Genomic DNA, 19,235 nt, shown 5'->3' with positions numbered 1-19,235 from the left:
GTTTCGGCTGTCCTCCATGTTGCACTGCGCAGTTATGAACACCACCTTATTTCATGAACTTTAATGTATACACTGCAATATGCTATTTAAAACTCTATTTCAATGATATGTAATGCTAAAATCTAATAGCTTGATTTAGCTTGAAATAGTTTTCTTTTTATTATATCATACCAAATGCATGCTTTCACAATATTTAAAAAAAAGTATCAACATTAATATATTTAGTTTAATTTGTTTCCAACATATTTATTGGTATGATTATAATTTTGTATTTGTTTGAGTCGAATAACACTATATGACTTTACCATAATGCCTTTTATTGTGTGTTTTCAATAGTATTATTTCAATTATTAAGACATGTACCATAATAAATGACATTATACTAGGCAATGCCATACTATACTAAAGGTATGGACCATAAACTGTATTTCAGTCAGACAACTCACGTGTTTCTTAATATGTTTATTAGAAGCAGCATATAGTTTGAGTTTGGCGTCTAGGCTCGGTCCTCATCACTCCACAGATTTACAAAGAACATTGAGTGATGATTAGATAACTATCCCCCGGGCCTACAGGTGGAAGCTGGGGTGGAAGCTGGGGTGGTGGGGGGACAGGCGAGCAGCAGCAACATGAAACACAGCAGCAGGAACATGAATGCAGCAATAGCAAGTGAACACAGCAGTGGCAGCAGCAGCATAGTGAGGCAGAGGAAGGAAGACCTGGCAGCTTAAATAGAGCGGCATGTTTCGGAGAATGTGTTTGGTTGGTTGTAAGAGGGACGAGGTGCGTCACGTGTTCATGTATCATTGGTGCTCGAGTTGACTGCCTGAACTAGCTCGCAGGCTTCACCCCATATATACGTATAATGGACGAAAAATATTCATATCCTGATACTACTATGCAGGTTTAGGTGGTGAAAATGTAGTAAACTAATAGTTTTATTTTTGCACTCAACCACAATCCAAGGATAAAAACAGATTTATTTGAAAATTAAAGACAATGTGGCCAATGTAAAACATAAGAGAATAAGTGAATTTAAAATAATTTCCCTTTGACCACATTATGTCACATACAGATTTGAGCCACATCACTACCCTCCAGCTCTTAATATATAACTTCATGATATGTGCTTGTATGTTATTTCAGCCATTATGTGATGCTTTATGTTTTGGTTTAACACTTAACAACTCCTCAACTGATCTAACCGTTTTCTGATAATGGCTAAGATGGTCTTCTTCTTAGTCTCTACTGGCAATTTTTCAAAATATAAAACGGGTTGTCATTGTTCATGAATCATTTCACAAAAGCAAACAGTGAGAACTGGAGAAGAGTTTGTCTTTATTTCCAGCTGAGAAAATAACCAAACAAAACCAAATTGCTTTTTGAAATTAAAATAATTCCAAGCCTGGTTGGTAGAAGGCTTTTGTAAAGAGTCCAGAAGCAAACACTATTTAATATGTTTATTTTTTAATTTCAGGGACAATGGGAACAGTCACTTTTCAATTTGTTGAACTAGTAGAGAGGATGACACAAATGAGTTTAAACTGCATGGGACACAATTCAAATTAGGATGCAAAACTGCCAGAATACATTTTATGTTGATACAAAGAAATGAATACAGTATTGGTTCTATTCAGTGACAAAAGACTGACACACTCGTGTTTATATGTTTCAGAAGCTACAGGTCTGTTTTGTACAGAAGAAAAATCCAAACCAGTCTCTTTTGGCAAGGGATTTACCGCCACCTTGTGGTTGCTTTAAGGAGTGCAAGGTGGAATAACAATTATAATAACTATAATTATAATTACATTAAATATGTACTTTTCTGTAGATATCAAATCAAACAAATGATACGATATGCCTCAAATGTTTCACAGGACTTACACGCACCTTTGCGTAGAGGTCAAGTTAAAGACTCCCTGGGCTCATTATAAGAACAATTGATTCACTTTAAATATGAACCACACAACAAGGTGTGATGTGTTTTTCAATGTTCTGTATACAGTGTGATGTAACAGAGTATATTTTATTGAGCAATGATTGTGGATTCATGAACACAAATTCAAAAATGACTATGTTTGCCTTTTAGAAATAGTTTGAATGCTTTAAAATCCAATAATCGGCTGTAGTCATTTCCAGTAGATCACAAAGGACTGTTTTGTAACATATGTGTGTGGATCAGTAACAACAAATAAATTGAACTGAGTACACCTTCTTCTATACCAGGATGTAATATGGCCGTCCACCACTGGAGGGCAGTAAGACTCTGCAACAGAGAGGGGGTGAAGTGCAGCCGACGCCTCCTGGGAACAAAGGATTAGTTGGTGGTCCAGCACAATCAAAAGACTGTTGTATGTAAATTGTGTAAATCCACTATGTGGGAGGAGGGTTATGCCAGTCTGATTTCACCGTCAGTCCATCCACTGGAAAAGGACCTCAGGCCAGCAGACCCACGGCTGAATAGTTTGAGGAAAAAAAGGCCATTGTTAAAAGTCAGCCACTGACACAAAAATCATTTTCCTCTGCAATGTTGTGTTTCTGCAGTTCTCATTTGGGAACGTTTTCTGGCTTTGGTTCAATTCCTGTCCATGCTCAGTACTCACTTTATTCCAGTACTGTGAAACATAAGGACACAGTGACATTTGTTCAAATATTGTAGAACAAACAGCAATTGGTTAGGTGAAAGTTCTCAACTGGATCTAAGAGAGCGTGGCGGTTGAAACTGTAGTGATTACAGGTTATATGTCTTGGCTTGGAGATCATTTGTAAGTAAATGTCAAATTATGATCCAGGCGACATATTACATTCAAGTCAGACCATAAGTCCCCTGGGGACAATGGAGCTTTGCAGCGTGGGTGAGTGAGTAGGTAAATAATTTGGGCGAGGAGATAGGGACACAATTAAAGTGACACATGTAAATGTTGGCTAAATGTGGAGGAGAGGGTGCTTTCTCAAGCAGCTAATTGATCAATTAAGTAAACAGAGGCCGCTCCTGGAGGGGTGACGTGGTGGGGCTGGAAAATGGGTGGTAGATAAGGCAAGGTGCTAATGACTCATCTGTGGCTAAAATATGAGTCTGACAATAATAACCCAGCAGGAACGGCTGTGGAGAAACAGAAGCACTGCGTGTGATATGCTGAAAACCTTGCCAAAAGCAAATAGAAACATATCAGAATACTGTGTGTTTACTCAGTTTGTACACTAACTACAATGTTTTAAGTGTGCAGATATGAGAAGCTTGTCATTTTGTATTGCCGTGTATGGATCTTATATTTACACTTTTACTCTCAAAAGGAGCAATGCAAAGTAGCTTTTTTGCTACGCTGCCAGTGCTGCAGAAACATTCTTTAACTCATTCACACTAACACAGGGATATGTTTGTGGAGATACAGATGCCTTTGCAGAGGCTTGCTTTCTGAACGAGGACATTTTTTCACACACTACATCCCAGTGCATGAAAGTCCGTAATTGGTCTAAAATATCACAATTTTCTTTTGCTGCCTTGTACAAAAAACATTTCCAATTCTGCTTGCTGAACATTGCTGCCATGGAGCTTTAAGTAAACCAACAATACAAAGCCTAAGTGAGAAAAACATTAACAGGAGAGTAGAAAAACAAAAAGGGAGCTCCTTATGATGTATTGTTATCCAACAAGACCACACACTACAGGCCCCCACAGCAGGGGTGGTTTTAGGGAGGGGGGGGGGGGTTGGGAAGTGCCCCCCTAACTAACACTGACTGTGGCCCCCCTGAAAATAAAAATAAAAGAGCGTAAAAATTGTAACTATAAGTATCTGAAATAAATACTGAAACAAATACCAATAACTGTATTGCATTGTTTTTTTATCATAGGCGGTGCCAGGGGGGCGCTAGGGGGTACACTGTGCGAGTGGGGAGTGTTGCAGTATAAAATTCCACTATAGCGCCTGGTACATTAATAGGAAACCCTACATGTTTGAGCACCCTCTATGAAACGTCAAGCTACCCCACAGCACCCCCAAAAGAAAATCTCTGGCGCCGCCACTGTTTCTTATGCGCAATTACTTCATATTGTCTTTTTCGTCCTGCATTTATTGTGCCCCCCTCAGACAATAACTGGCCCTAGCCTGGCCCCCCCCAGTCAAATTGGTCTAGAACCGCCACTAAAGGTGAAGTACTGCCCCACAGTACAACAGAAATACGAAATTAGCTTCACAAAAGTAGAATGTATTACAGAGCTTTAATGTCAGTTTTGAAGGCATGACACAGTGTGCAAGTCCTGTTATTTGTATGCAGCACAGATTTATTTCAGGAACGTCTGGGCTCTTTATAAGTAAACCGCCACCATTAGCTAGGACCTCAGTGTCATTTCAAATAAAGCTCTGTATGTCAGATGGTAGAGTCTTTCTGTTTTAATGTGAATTAATGTCTACTTATGCCCCTTTGCTGCTATGTGAAGCACAGCACTTTCAGTCAATAAAACCGACCTGATCTGACTCAAATATAAATGTGAATGACAGGCACTTCTGTTCAAATTTGAAGATTACATGTCTTTGACTTTGGCTTACCATGATCACATCTTGCCTCATAATGGGACCCTTTAAAAGTGTATTATCTACAAATGCTTGGGAGGAGGGTAATACATTGACAAGAGACACGCTCTCATGTTCTAAATGTGCAGAGTAAGTGGCGCTGAACGAGAAAAGCTCCTGTGCCGACAGCCAGGTGGACAGGTCCCCACCCTCATTCCCTCTGTCTTCCATTTGAATAATGCATGCTAATTACCTACTTGCCGAGAGCAGAACTGTCACCCCACAGGCCCAAATAGACATTGCCATGCACATACAAGCACAAATAACACACCTACCAGCATATGCACTCGCTGGTACACACACACACACACACACACACACACACACACACACACACACACACACACACACACACACACACACACACACACACACACACACACACACACACACACACACACACACACACACACACACACACACACACACACACACACACACACACACACACACACACACACACACACACACACACACACACACACACACACACACACACACACACACACACACACACACACACACACTTAGTGGCTGTCACTGTAGCAGTTCTACACACCTCCTAAACACTGGCACATTTACAATAGAAGCTTCACAGGACCTCGTTGATAAACTTGAGGGAAATCCTTTAACAAAAAGGACCTGTCAGGACATTATGTAGGCTAATGATAGACTACATTTAGCACTCTGCTCGAAGAGCTGAGCGCGGCACTTTCCAGGCTTTAACTGACAGAGATTGACAGCAAGGGTAATAAAATAGTTCACTGAAGTAAAAGCTACTTTGAATAATCTTTTTGTAATTTTATAATGTAAAAAATACTTAAATATTAATTTAATGAAATAAAGTAAAATAGGGATGTTAAAAAAAAGTTTAATCTTTAACTGACAATAGGAATTTAAAAATATTTCTCAGTTAAAGGGGCCCTTTTAGGCTTCCTGGGGGTTTCCCTTTCTCGTAGGTTTTTGTGCATGTTAATGGTCTGCAAAGGCTAAAATCACAAAGTTCCCTCCAGAAGGAGTTTCTCCCAAACACTCCACCCCTGCCTGACACATATTTATTGGACTCCTTTGTTTACTTCAGTAACATAATGACATCAGTATGTAACAATTGTGCTTCTATTGGCTAGCACTCCAACAAATTGTATGAGATTTGCTATTGGGCGGGACATCTCTAAGAGGTTGACAAATCACAACAGACACAGCGAGCTAACCAATCAGAGCAGACTGGGCTCTGGTTTCAGACAAAGGGTGAAAAAGAGGTGCTGCAGCTATAAAGCATGTACACATTTCACAGTAGAAACATTTAATACAAATATGAACCTGAAAAATAGATTAGTATGTCCTTAATAAGCAGTTTAAATACATAGTGTTGTGTCAATTAAAGGAGAATCTCCAAGTGAGGTTCTTACCCTCGTTACCTCTGCCCATCCTACCACCTGTCCTCTGGACCCTATCCCCTCAAACCTCCTTCAGACTATCGCTCCTGATATTCTACCGTTTCTCACCCATTTCATCAACACTTCTCTAACTTCTGGTCACTTTCCAAACAGTCTCAAGGAGGCAAGAGTAAACCCTCTCCTAAAGAAACCCACTCTCAACCGGTCTAATGTTATAAACTACAGGCCTGTCTCTCTCCTCCCATTCCTGTCTAAAACACTTGAACGCGCTGTCTTTAAGCAACTCTCCTGTTATCTCCATCAGAACAACCTTCTGGATCCACACCAGTCTGGTTTCAAGGCAGGTCACTCAACAGAAACTGCTCTCCTTGCTGTCTCTGAGGAACTGCACACTGCTAAAGCAGCTTCCCTCTCCTCTGTCATCATCGTTCTGGACCTGTCTGCTGCATTCGACACGGTGAACCATCAGATCCTCCTTCGCACTCTCCAACAACTTGGAGTTTCAGGCAATGCACTTTCCATCCTCACCTCATACCTCAAAGACCGCACCTACAGGGTAACTTGGAGACGGTCCGAGTCCGACGCTTGTCAATTAACTACAGGGGTCCCTCAGGGCTCTGTTCTTGGTCCCCTCCTCTTCTCCTTGTACACAAACTCGCTCGGATCTCTCATTAGCCCGCATGGTTTTTCATACAACTACTACGCTGACGACACCCAACTAATTCTGTCCTTTCCCCGCTCAGAGACCCAAGTCGTCACACGCATCTCTGCTTGCCTAGCAGACATCTCTCGGTGGATGTCTGCTCATCACCTCAAGCTCAACCTTGACAAGACTGAACTGCTTTTCCTTCCGGGAAAAGATTGTCCCACTCTTGACCTAACAATCAACATCGGCACCTCTGTTGTTTCCCCGACTCAGACTGCAAGGAATCTGGGTGTGGTCCTAGATAACAAATTGTCCTTCACTGCAAACATCGCTGCTACAACCCGCTGCTGCAGATACACGCTTTACAACATCAGGAGGATACGTCCCCAGCTGACCCAGAAATCAGCGCAGGTTCTGGTCCAGGCTCTCGTCATCTCACGCCTAGACTACTGCAACTCCCTCCTGGCTGGTCTACCTGCATGTGCCATCCGACCTCTGCAGCTCATCCAGAATGCAGCGGCTCGTCTGGTCTTCAACCTTCCTAAATTCTCCCACACCACGCCGCTCCTCCGCTCCCTTCACTGGCTTCCAGTAACTGCTAGAATCCACTTCAAGACACTGGTACTTGCGTACCATGCTGTGAATGGATCTGGCCCTTCCTACATCCAGGACATGGTTAAACCATACACCCCAGCACGTGCACTCCGCTCTGCATCTGCCAAACAGCTCGCTGCACCCGCACTGCGAGGGGGACCCGAGTTCCCATCAGCAAAAACACGTGGGTTTGAGCTCCCCATTGAAATCAGGACAGCAGAAAGCTTACACATCTTCCGGCGCAGACTGAAAACTCATCTCTTTCGACTCCACTTCGAGCGATAGAATTACTAACAGAGCACTTATATACTAATAAAGGACTGGTTTATCTAAAGCCAGTTGAGTAGCACTTGAAATGTTTGGCTCTATGAAACCTGATGTACTTATATGATTCGGTTTTCTTCAAGGTTGTAACTTCCCGGTCGAATGTAGTTATTGTAAGTCGCTTTGGAGAAAAGCGTCAGCTAAATGTAATGTATTATTTTGTGTTGCCATAAGTTAGTCAGAAATTGTTAATGTGGCCGACACACCCACGAACCTTTTCTCCCAAGGAAAGTACCACCTCTCTAGCAGGACGGTCTGTTTATCGGTACTTGAGACATTTAAAAAATACATGTCATATGTACTATTGCTACTTAAACATTATATTACACTCTTAGTTTCGCCAACACCGAAGACAAAATGCGTCTATGATGTATTTTCGATCTTTCCAATCCAGACGAGAGAGATCTCTCCCCGTCTGTGTGCGAGAAGGCAGGGCAGTTTTTAACACACACACACACACACACACACACACACACACACACACACACACACACACACACACACACACACACACACACACACACACACACACACACACACACACACACACACACACACACACACACACACACACACACACACGGTGGAGAGAGAACTAAGCCCTCCGAGGTGTGGTTAAATGTTACCCGTCTTGAGGTGGACAATGCTCTTTGCCAAAGGTGAGAAATCATTTATTGCTTTTTGCTATAGAATATAATTATTTAATGTCATTATACATGTACAATGAAAGAATTAAGAAAAGCTTCTCCCTTTTTAAAAGGTTCCATCAAGTGCAATAACAGTTGAGCATGTAAGGGCACACAAGCAATTTGTCTAAACATTTAGCAAAAGTGCACCACATCCAGTCATATTTAGGCTCTGTTTTTAAAAAAAAAACATTACATTGTTTGTCACAAAGGACTTTGTAGGATTTTGAGTCATTGGCCTAACACAAGTTAGTAATCATTGGCAATCAATTACCTTTTTTCATTTACCATTATTATTAGTTTTAATTTCTGCTTATCTTTATTTGTATTGCACGTTTTTGCTATCTGATGTTGGTGTGATGTGGAACAGAACCTTACTCACAATACTCCATATTGATGAGGTAAGTTATATATTTCACATGGTGAATGTATGGTGAAATGCCTATTTACTGTACACATCGAGGTGACACAGAGCAACATGATCATACATTTGAAATGGTGTTTCTGTCCATCTGATAAGTCCAATATTCACTATCTTTTAGCTCTGTTTATGCTCTGCACCAACTCCTTAGTCAAGTATTTGGCTCTTTAGCTGCTCAACGTTCTGCTTTCTTCACCTGCTATTCTCTAACTGTCTGTTTGATTGTCTGAAGAAAACAGCTGCTGCTGGAATTGGGTATTTCACTTTATACCTCAACATTTTACCCATTGTCAATTAAAAAAAGTATTAGCAAGGTTTAAACAACCATACAGCTTACAGGTCTAGTTTTGATTCCTTGCAATTACCTTAGATTAATAGAAATACTGGTTAGAACACGTTGTACACCAATACACATCTTATCATGGACTTGGTTAATGAGGAGGTCAAAATTAGAATCTATCCTTTGATTATACAGTAGATACAAAATATCATTACACCAATGTCTGAATGTGCTCTTTATCTTCTGTCGTTTTGCTTTTGCATAACAGATACATGCTGAAATTCCAGCGCATAACAACTATCCCACTTGAAACAGCCTTCATGGCGCAGTTGGACACCCATCTACCTCAGCTGACATCTGTTTTCCAGAAGAAGGGAGGAGTTGTTGGCCAGAAACTAGCCAAACATCTTGCAAAAGGTAAATGTGTGTATACACTGTTTTATACAAATTGTCATATACTCTGTGGAGCAATTTTATTAAATGTACCTGTCTAGTACCGTATAGAGCCCCATTTGCCTCACAACAGCCTGGATTACTTGCCAGGTGCAAGAATGTAGTATATGGTAAGTCATTGTAATTGCATTTGTCAGTCACATTTGGTGTTTTAAGATCCTAGTGTCAGGCATCAATTTTAGATAATTATGTTTTACCTTATAAGGAGCATGAAGGTTGAGAATATTTATATTTATGTTGATATTCATCAACAGACTAAAGCATTTTAAACCATCAGCTTGGTTCTTTATACGATGAGGTTTCCTTTATTCATTATTTTTCTTATTGTCCAATGGAAAGACCATAATGAACAATGTCTTAGTCCATCTGTCAATCCTCTCTGACTTCTGACATTCAGCACCAAGCTTATTGGTTCCTACGTAAATCTTTAAAAACACCCCAAACATATTTAGTTTGATTCAGAAATATATACAATATGACCAGCTTTGTTTTAAGGGATTAATAGGGATGTGAGCAATATTACAAAAAATGTATACGATAAAGTATGTCATTAAAATTACATATATTGAATAAATACATGTTTTTTCTTTAAATATACAGGAGATCGAAGGAGATGACTTCACCAGAGACCTGCAGAAATCTACCATGGGCATATATGTCATCAACAAGGAGGCCGGAGAACCTGGACATTATGACGACGTTGGGATTTTTGTTGACGGACTAATCATTCTGGACAACATTGGATCTGTAGCCCGAGCTTGTGCCATCATGCTGGGAGTCATCTATACACTGAACATGGCTTACCCCAAAGAGCTAAGGTACTACTATGAATTCATTCAGAAAGTGCTCTTGCAAAAGGATGGTGAAAGGCTTTCCCCCAAAGTCCTTGCTGAAGAACAAGATACATGGTGGACTGTAGGATTTCTTCAGCCGCTCGTGAACCGATGCCATTTAAAAAAAAAACACCAGTCAAACCTCAAAGGTTGGGAGAAGAATGTGGAAATGTTGATGGACTTGGAAGACATGTTTCATGTATTAATGTGAGGAAGGTTACATCCTCTTCAGCTGTTTAAGTCAAATGCTTCATGTTACGTGAATTTGTATTGTGCTAAAATGCATTGTTCTTTTATTGTGGAAATGGAATGTTGGCGATTTGCCAAAGCTGTTCAAATGATAAATAAATGCATTTTTTATTTATATACGGTGTGTTTGGAGATAATTCATTACACTATTATACATTATTATTATTATATTCTATTTAGCCCAACAATATAGTTAATTTCAATCAATATCTTGGGTCAAATGAACAACCCAATGTATAGTTTATATTTAACCCAGTGATATAGTTATTTTCAATCACTAGCTTGGCTCAAATAAACAACCCAGCACATCGGTTAAAATGATCCAGCCCAGCACATGTGTTAAGACAACCCAGCGCGTGGTCTGTGCTATAGTGACTCGGCAGCTGGGTTATGATTGGGTTATTTTTTAACCCAGTAGTTTTAAGAGTGTGCTAAGGCGAAAAGTAACAAATTACTAACCAATATCTTTATATGTAAAGAAAATGTCTTTAGCAATTTATATTTTCTAAAAGAAAAGTGATAATAAAAAGGTACTTTTAGTAGAGTGCCATGCATCCTGTGCCAGCATTGTTGCGGTGCAGGAGTGGTGCCTTTTTTTTTTACCTTATTCTCATAACATATATTATATCCCCCAAAACACCCTGGTACAAAAAAAGATATAGTTATATAATGGCAGCAAAGAAATACATGTTTGCCTTTTGTCAGAGGTATGTACACATCCCACACATGCAAATAAGTACGCACTTACATACATTCAGAATTCCTTTCTCATATGCACTATATAAACACAATCGCAATTGAGCATGCATCAACATATATGCATACTCTGGCTTTCGCCCACACATGGACTTCAATACATACACTTATTTGTAACATACGTAGCCCTAGCATGGAAGTAATGTGCATACCTTTGCTGAGTTGCACATCAATTACATATCGGGGAGCTCAGAGGTTTTCCCATCCCATTTATTTGTGGCTTGGTTACACAGAAAAATCCTCAGTTGGCTAAACCCTGCAATTCCACTGATGAGTTTCCTGGCTCCATACCCAATACAGAGGTAAATCTGGCATGGGTGCATTTTTATGAATTCATGTGTATGTGTGCCTTTGCTGGACAACCAATTGCCAAACAGAGCTGCCAGGGTTTGCTTCTCCAACTTCAGTCCCTCTAGCAAAAACTGTGGCAACCCAGGGCTAATTTGACCCTCCTGCCTGCCTGTGAGAGCCCCTCCATTGGTATGCAAGGCATGGTGTGTCCTCAACAATAATTCGGGGATAAAATCAATGATGCTGCCAGTGAACGGTCCGTGGTTTTTACTGTCTCCATCAGCGACTTTTGGGAGGGTGTGTGTGTGGCTCCGTGACACGCTGGTTTGACAGATCTTCAACAGCTGTGTTGGTGGAGGGCCATGTGCGAGTGGAGATGAGGGTGTTGACAAGGCTGTCCATTAAAGCTGGGCGTGACACATGAGCAGCAGTAAAGCGGGTCTGTCCCATCGCCGTCATCGCTGTCACACGTTTTGCCGCGACGGAGAGTTCAGCCCCGCATTAATGGATTCCAACTTGAGGGATTCCACTTGATCACATCTCAGTTGAATCTCCATTAAGATGTCAACGCGATGGTTAATGCATTTGAGATTTGTCCCCTCGTCCTGCTAAACCGTTATTTATGACACTTATTAGGAAGCGTAACCCGGCCATCAATTAATGTCCTGCAGGCATGCTAAGCAATTGGGTCCATTGGCGTCAGACCAAATGTACTGGAACGTCCATTAATACTGCAATCCGCATGCAAGTGCTCACATTCAAATGAGCCCATTTGGAGTCACACACACACATGCACTCCTTAAGGCAAAGCTTTGTGCACATTTGCAGCTTTCTTAAGTTGCACTTTGAGAAAAGATCTAATGCATCTCGAAAAGCAAACACATTTAACTTGTTTACACCTCATCATGAAGGTGAGACACCCTATTAATGTATTTTCCGTATATGTTGATGCTTTTTACTCAGATGAAAGGAAATGTTATACCTTGTCATTTAATGAAGCATTTTCTTTTAATTGGAACTGGCCTACACTCACAGTCGAAAAATGTATCCACACTGCGTTGCTCGAAAAAAAAACTGTTAACTTAAAGATTACTTTTAATATATTCATCTATAGATCTAGCCAGGTGTAAAAGATACAAGGAGTCACATACTGTGAGAAGACTAAAATCTCTTAAAGGGTGAAGTCAGCTCGTGAGATTGTCTGCAGTGAAATGTAAAATATAAAAAAATGAAAATCAGTGAATTTTGCTATATAGTCGGATGTGCACTGACACTTCAATTCACCTACAATGACATGACCGGTATTACCAATTCACTATTCAATACTGTATACTTTATTGAAAACCATTCAATCTTTATTTCGGGTTTCTGTGGAGTTACATTTAAAAAGTGAATAACAAAAAAAAAAAAAAAACATGACTGGAATAAACCATACAATGGATGGATTTTGTGCAGCAAAGAAAAAACTAACAAGTGGCTGAACTTGATCTGTTAAGATGGCAACTGTACATCACATAACAAGGGGCCAGTTGAAACAGAAGGAGGAAGGATTATTCTAACTGCGGACAAAATGAGGTTTGGCTGTGGAACACATGGATTAGAGCTGATTTGCAAATGCAGCAGCTTTCATTTGTAAAAAGAATAGCAGTAACTCCCAACTTGCCTTGTAGTGGTTTTTGCTTCCAAACAAACCTTGTAATAAAGGACGTGGGAGGTTTCGAGTAATGATTCCCTCCAAATCCACTTTGTTACTATAAATGGAGTCAGTAAACATTGTGTGTTGTAGAGACCCCGGTACCTGTTGTTGTTTGAATTTGTTCTCAGGCAGACAGCGGATAGGAACAAGTTATGAAGGTAACACCGCCATCGCTCAGGCAGGACAGACCATTACTCATGTGATGTTAGCTTGTGTTATTAGCTAAATACAACCGCCTGTAAGATGAAGGACACACAGTGTGTGCTGAGCAAAATGTGTTTGGTGACACAGTGTTTGTGTGTGTATGTGTATGTGTATGTGTATGTGTGTGTGTGTGTGTGTGTGTGTGTGTGTATGTATGTGTGTGTGTGTGTGTGTGTGTGTGTGTGTGTGTGTGTGTGTGTGTGTGTGTGTGTGTGTGTGTGTGTGTTAGGCTGATTTAATAAGAGGTTTTTCAAAAAGTTTAAGTATTTTTGGTTAAAGGGGACCTATTATGCAAAATGCATGTCTTTTATACATAAATATGTGTCCCCGGTGTGTCAGGGAACTCACAAAGTGTCAGAAAACAAAACCCTCTCTCTTTTCTTCCGTACCCAAATAAAAAAAATAAAAAGGGGGGTGCTAACAAGCAGATCCAGAATTGTTGCTCCTATTACGTCATTGGCGACGTGACACGTCCCAACCTATCGTCTCCGGCACACGTGACACGTCTCAACCTATCGTGGTTGGGAGCATAATATGGCATTTAATCAACGCAGCGTTTGGCTGAGTTTCTCCCAGTAGAAAACTCTCTTAGGAGGGGAACATTGCATGTCGCTACAAAGGGGCGTGGCTAGCAACAGCCGTTCCATTTAAAGCAGAATCAGCCTTTTTGGAACAGGGCTGGAATAGAGGGTTTGAGCAGTATGAGGCATGGCTAAAATGGGTGATCTGTTTGGTATGTTAAGCAAAAAACGTCACAGACATGTTTTATATAGGTATGGCCCTACAATATATTTTTCAAATATAGCATAATAGGTCCACTTTAAATAAAATCCAGAATAAATGCCTCAATGTCGAGCAAACAATTTAGTGTAAATAATCTTGTTATCTTAAAGGACTGAGTGACTGATAATACATTTTTGCATTTAATGGCCTTAATCTTGATTTTTCCAAGTATGCACCAGACAACACATAGTGAATTAATTATAGTGCTGTCAAAGTTAACATGTCAACGCCTGCCATTAATTAGTTTGACCTCAAAAGTAGTTTAAAGTATACGTAAATACTAGCATTTTAAACGTGTGATTAATTAGGATTAATAACGATTGTCTCTGTAATTAGGAATATCACATTGTCCAATCGATTAACATCATTAGTATTTATCACCCTGTCCTCCTACAAAAAACGACCATATAGGTCGATTGTTCAGCAGCTAAATACGACCCAGAGTCACGTTTTAAAGTGTAGCATCTCTAGTGGTCGTGTAAGAAACAACATCCTCCCGTTGATCGCAAACGCTCCAAAGGGTCGTTTATTCACAAATAACCCTCTCTGGAAAATCCTAAATTGTGGAATAGTTTGGCCATTGAAATGCTTTTTTATTAGATTTCTAGCGAGAAGTGTATACTGTACTTTTCTAATCTACGTCCAGTGGATGTGTAGGATCTATAGTTTGATAGATATTACGAAGATGGTTTGAGGTCTCGCCAGGAGCTCTTTGAAATGGAATGGAACCACGACAGACAATCCAAAACTGGACTCGGACTGGTCCAGCTAGCCCTCCCCCCACCAGAATGACACATGCTGGCTATTGTGTGTTTCGCACAACACAGTCTCACTCCCTGATAGTCCAATAACGACGCTCGGTCAGGGTCCTTTGGCGTGCAGTTGTGACGCGCCGAGTCTCCTTCAGCTTCATAAATGGACGCAAAGAGCTTTCAACTGATTGCAATGTATTCCCATCGGCGGCGGTATTTGACGCTCATGGAAGCACCGCATTGGTCCATGTCGTCGGCAGTTAAAGGCAATGTGAGCGTCCATTCCCATTGGATAACGGAGGATTTTACACCCGGAAGTAAATATTCTCCTCAATGTCGATTGATTTTACAGTGATATCTGCACTACTCATCAACTCAAAAACACCAGATTATCCTTGTTAATTACACAACATTGATTAGTTTAAATTGTGTACAATGTTTTTGTATTTTTCCCCTTCGATTCGGAGAAACAAATATTTTTTCAGAGTTTAGGATGGCCGAAGACACTACACTTTGTCCACAGTGGCCAAAGTCCTTTGGCCATTATATAATGTGTTTTTACTGTATTTATTCTTAAATGTATTTTATTTTATTTTGTAAAGCACTTTGAATTGTCCAGATACCAGTATTTGGGCAGATTGTTTGTATTTTTCTGATGAGAGCTGAAATTCATTTTTTGGTATTAGACATGGAAGTTTATTTGTTGAGCATCTTCATGCCTTTGATGTTAAGCAGGATAGTCTTTCAGTCATCAAACCTGATGCACTGCAATTTCATAAGCCTTTTGATCTGCAAATGTCTGCAAGTGCCAATGACACCCTTGTTTATGTTGTCTTAGACAGCTGTGCTGTAATTTTCTTTTCTCCCTCTGGCATTTTTTTTTGTAGTACTGAAACACTGGGTGTGTGTGTGGGTGTGTGTGGTCCAAAAATGTTGTTTGTTGCCTGGCACGGCAGGCACCAAACAACCTTTTTGGACCTCAGCTGCCACAGAGGGTTATTTTTTATTTTTGTACATATACATTTTTGCTGTTGAACAATATTGAATGTTGGTTGAATTGAATATTGGGAGAATTTGTCAGTCTTAAGAGACATGCCACCATTCAAATACAGCACTTGTCATATATGCTGATATCCTGAATGATTTATTTGTCATTGTAACTTTTAACACCAGTTTGTTGTACATCATAATACCAATACATTACATTTGACACTAGATTAGTGTTCATTGTGAACTCCCAGAGGGTTGAGGATGCAACACCAGTATAATGTGCATTCAACACTAGCTCAGTGTACATTTCTAACTCTTAAAGGTGTTAGATGGGATAAATTGTATCACTACTGTAGTGTTACTCTACACCATGACAGTGTAAAATTGAAGCTGCAGCCAACACTGTTAGTGTTGTTCCTATCGGTGTTGGTGTTCAGTGCTGGTGTTCACATCTTACACTCTTAGTGTTGGTATAGTAACACTGTGATAGTGTTATATTGTCAACACTTTGGAAAGTGTTAATTTAACACTTTGCTGGTGGTTTCCATATAAACTCTTTCATAGTGTTAAAATTAACTACATGGGTGTTGCAAATTGGCTGTGAACCCTGACAAATATGTCATGGGGGGTTCCTCAAGGCTCCACCTTAGGACCTTTGCTTTTTAATATCTATATGCTACCACTGGCTCAAATTATTAAAAACAGCGATCTAAGCTATCACATATATGCAGACGACACCCAGATTTATTTTAAAATTACACCGGGAGACTACCCTCCGATTAGAACACTGAGCAAGTGCATTGAGCACATCTGGATGACTCAGAACTTTCTCCAATTGAACAAATAAAAAGCTGAGATCATTGTGTTTGGAGCAAAGAAGGACCGATTAAAAGTAATCACAGAGCTTCAGTCGGCAGACTACAAAGTAACTCATAAAGCTAGATCTAGGTGTAGTGATGGACTCAGACCTGCATTTTTAACAGTCACATTACAACAGTCATTAGGTCTGCATACTACCACCTGAAGAACATATCTAGGATTAAAAAAACTAACAACGCAACAGGATTTAGAAAAACTTGTCCATGCTTTTATTTTCAGTAGACTCGACTACTGCAATAGTGTGTTCACAGGGCTCACAAAAAATCCATAAGAAAGCTGCAGCTGATCCAGAACGCTGCTGCTCGAGTCCTCATAATCACTAAAAGAGTGGAACACATCAGTCCAGTTCTGAAGTCTTTACACTGGCTACCAGTCGACCAAAGAATTAATTTTAAAATACTATTGCTAGTTTTTAAATCACTAAATGGCGTAGGACCGAGGTATATAAACAATCTCCTGTATAACTATGAAGCATCCAGGAGTCTCAGGTCCTCTGGGTCGGGTCTGCTCTCTGTTCCAAGAATAAGAACTAAACATGGAAAAGCAGCGTTTAGCTATTAAGAGCCGACAATCTGGAACAAACTGCCCGAATCGTGCACGTCCGCTGAAACACTTCCTATTTTCAAATCCAGACAACATATTTGCCGCTGCTTTTAATTGAGCTGTTCATACTCACACCGCAGTATGCCTTTTATTCATGTATTCTGTACCGGCTGTGTTTATTTATTTATGTCATTATCTTTGCTTTTTTATGCCTGTTTTTAAATAATGTGTGTATGCTGTATTTATTATTAAATGTCTTTTGTTTTTATTTTGTAAAGCACTTTGAATTGTCGCGTGCTGAAAGGTGCTATATCAATAAAAAATTGCCCTGCCCTGCCCTGCCCTGCCTTGCCTTGCCTATAAAAGCTGACAGCCAGAGTCTCCGCTGATATTCAGAGATTTTGACCCCGGCTGGAAACAGGACAGGTAGGAGCATCTTATCTCAGCATAATGTTTCTTAAAGGACCTTGTCTCACTGTTGCTGCTTCATGTCAACACATTTTTAATACTTGTTGGTTTGCTACTTTAAAAAAAAAGAAAGTTTATATATGCAGTTTTTGAAAGTGCATTGTGTTCTCCTAATGGAAGTGTTTTGGGCCGTTGTAGTGCGTTTGCACGGGTTGGCCACCGTAATCGTTAGGATTAAATAATGCTGCAATTTAGTTTGTTGGTTTTTTCTCATGTCATTAACTAAATAATATTTGTGGCTGTCATTTTAAAACCACATTTGGAAGTGGCAGTGACTTGTACACATGTTTGAGTATCATTTCAGGAATTCTACTATATAGATGCCGTTTTAAATGCAATTAATATGTCTTTCTAAGCAGGAAGTCACACTGCAGATATGGAGCTTTTGAGTGAGTTAGCAGAACTAGGTGATTCAATTGAATCATCGATTGTTAAAATAACACCAACACATCGCCAGTGCACCATCGAGCTTAAAAATCAGAGCTCCAAATACACTCTTGGCAACCCGAGGTAAATGGAATGTTATTCTTAGTATATTTTACAATTTTGAATCCGTTCTCATATTGTAAAGATGATTTCTTATATTTCTCATTCTAGAGTGTACATGGATAGTGGACGCTGCACCGTTCCTCTGGCCCCCAGCATTAAGCCAGACTCATCTGGGGAGGCGGTGTTCGTCAAGACTCCAAACACCGCCCGAGGAGCTGTCGGCATGTTCACCTATGACCTAATCGACAATTCTACGAAACAGTGTTCTAAGAAAATAGCTGTGCTCTACAAGGTGCCCTTTGACATGAAGTTGAACTCAGTTGGGTATGCAGTGGGAGAATTAGACGTAAGCAAAGAGTGTAACCGTGATCTTTACCGTGAGATATCCAAAGATAAAAACATGACACTTGTAAGCGGCAAAGCAAAAGGCCCCAGTCTGAAACATGAAAGTGAAAATGTCACCGTCTTGGCTACAATGTCTAAATGCAACACAGCTGTCATTAAGGTGCAAGTGAGTGACAGCTGAGAAAAGCTTCAGTGATAGATAATATGGGTAATGTTGCGCTAATAGTCTCAGCTAATGCAATAAGGCCACCATACATAATAAAGACAATCTTCATTGCCAAAAACAACACTGCAACATTTGTGCATATGACAATAAAACCTTTGAATCTTTGACTGTTGAATCTTTAATAATTGTGAATATGATACATGTTATAAGTGCTGAATGTTGGTGGCAGCAAGGTAAAAGTTAGATGATAGGCACAAGCCGGCCTGAATCCTTTTTGAGGAGGGATTTTCAGTATTGACCATCACATGCACAATAATGCATCAAAGAATGTCAAACTAAATTTCACAGCAGCTGGAATATTGGTGCAGCTGGTTATAGCTGTGCAAACATTTACACAAAGTAAATATAATAAACAATTC

The 19,235-nt window shown here is 40.0% G+C and overlaps 1 protein-coding gene across 1 annotated transcript; it reads left to right on the top strand.

The window, feature by feature from the left end:
- The first annotated feature begins 17,754 nt into the window (after positions 1-17,754).
- LOC307030597 (uncharacterized protein) lies at positions 17,755-18,981 on the top strand. The gene is made up of 3 exons (XM_079667094.1): positions 17,755-17,774; positions 18,176-18,326; positions 18,414-18,981. Exons 2-3 carry the CDS (start codon positions 18,193-18,195, stop codon positions 18,829-18,831), a joined length of 552 nt encoding a protein of 183 aa, XP_079523220.1. The 5' UTR covers positions 17,755-17,774; positions 18,176-18,192; the 3' UTR covers positions 18,832-18,981.
- Positions 18,982-19,235: the final 254 nt, after the last annotated feature.

This window comes from Notothenia rossii (genome assembly GCF_949606895.1).
Source record: "Notothenia rossii genome assembly, chromosome: 2".
In the NCBI taxonomy this organism is placed as follows: domain Eukaryota; kingdom Metazoa; phylum Chordata; class Actinopteri; order Perciformes; family Nototheniidae; genus Notothenia; species Notothenia rossii.
This window is presented reverse-complemented; position numbering and strand designations above follow the sequence as displayed.

Coding starts and splice junctions, on each gene's coding strand:
- LOC307030597 (XM_079667094.1), top strand. CDS start 18,193: ATGGAGCTTTTGAGTGAGTTAGCAGAACTAGGTGATTCAATTGAATCA. Junction 18,327..18,413: donor TACACTCTTGGCAACCCGAG/GTAAATGGAATG, acceptor TTCTCATTCTAG/AGTGTACATGGATAGTGGAC.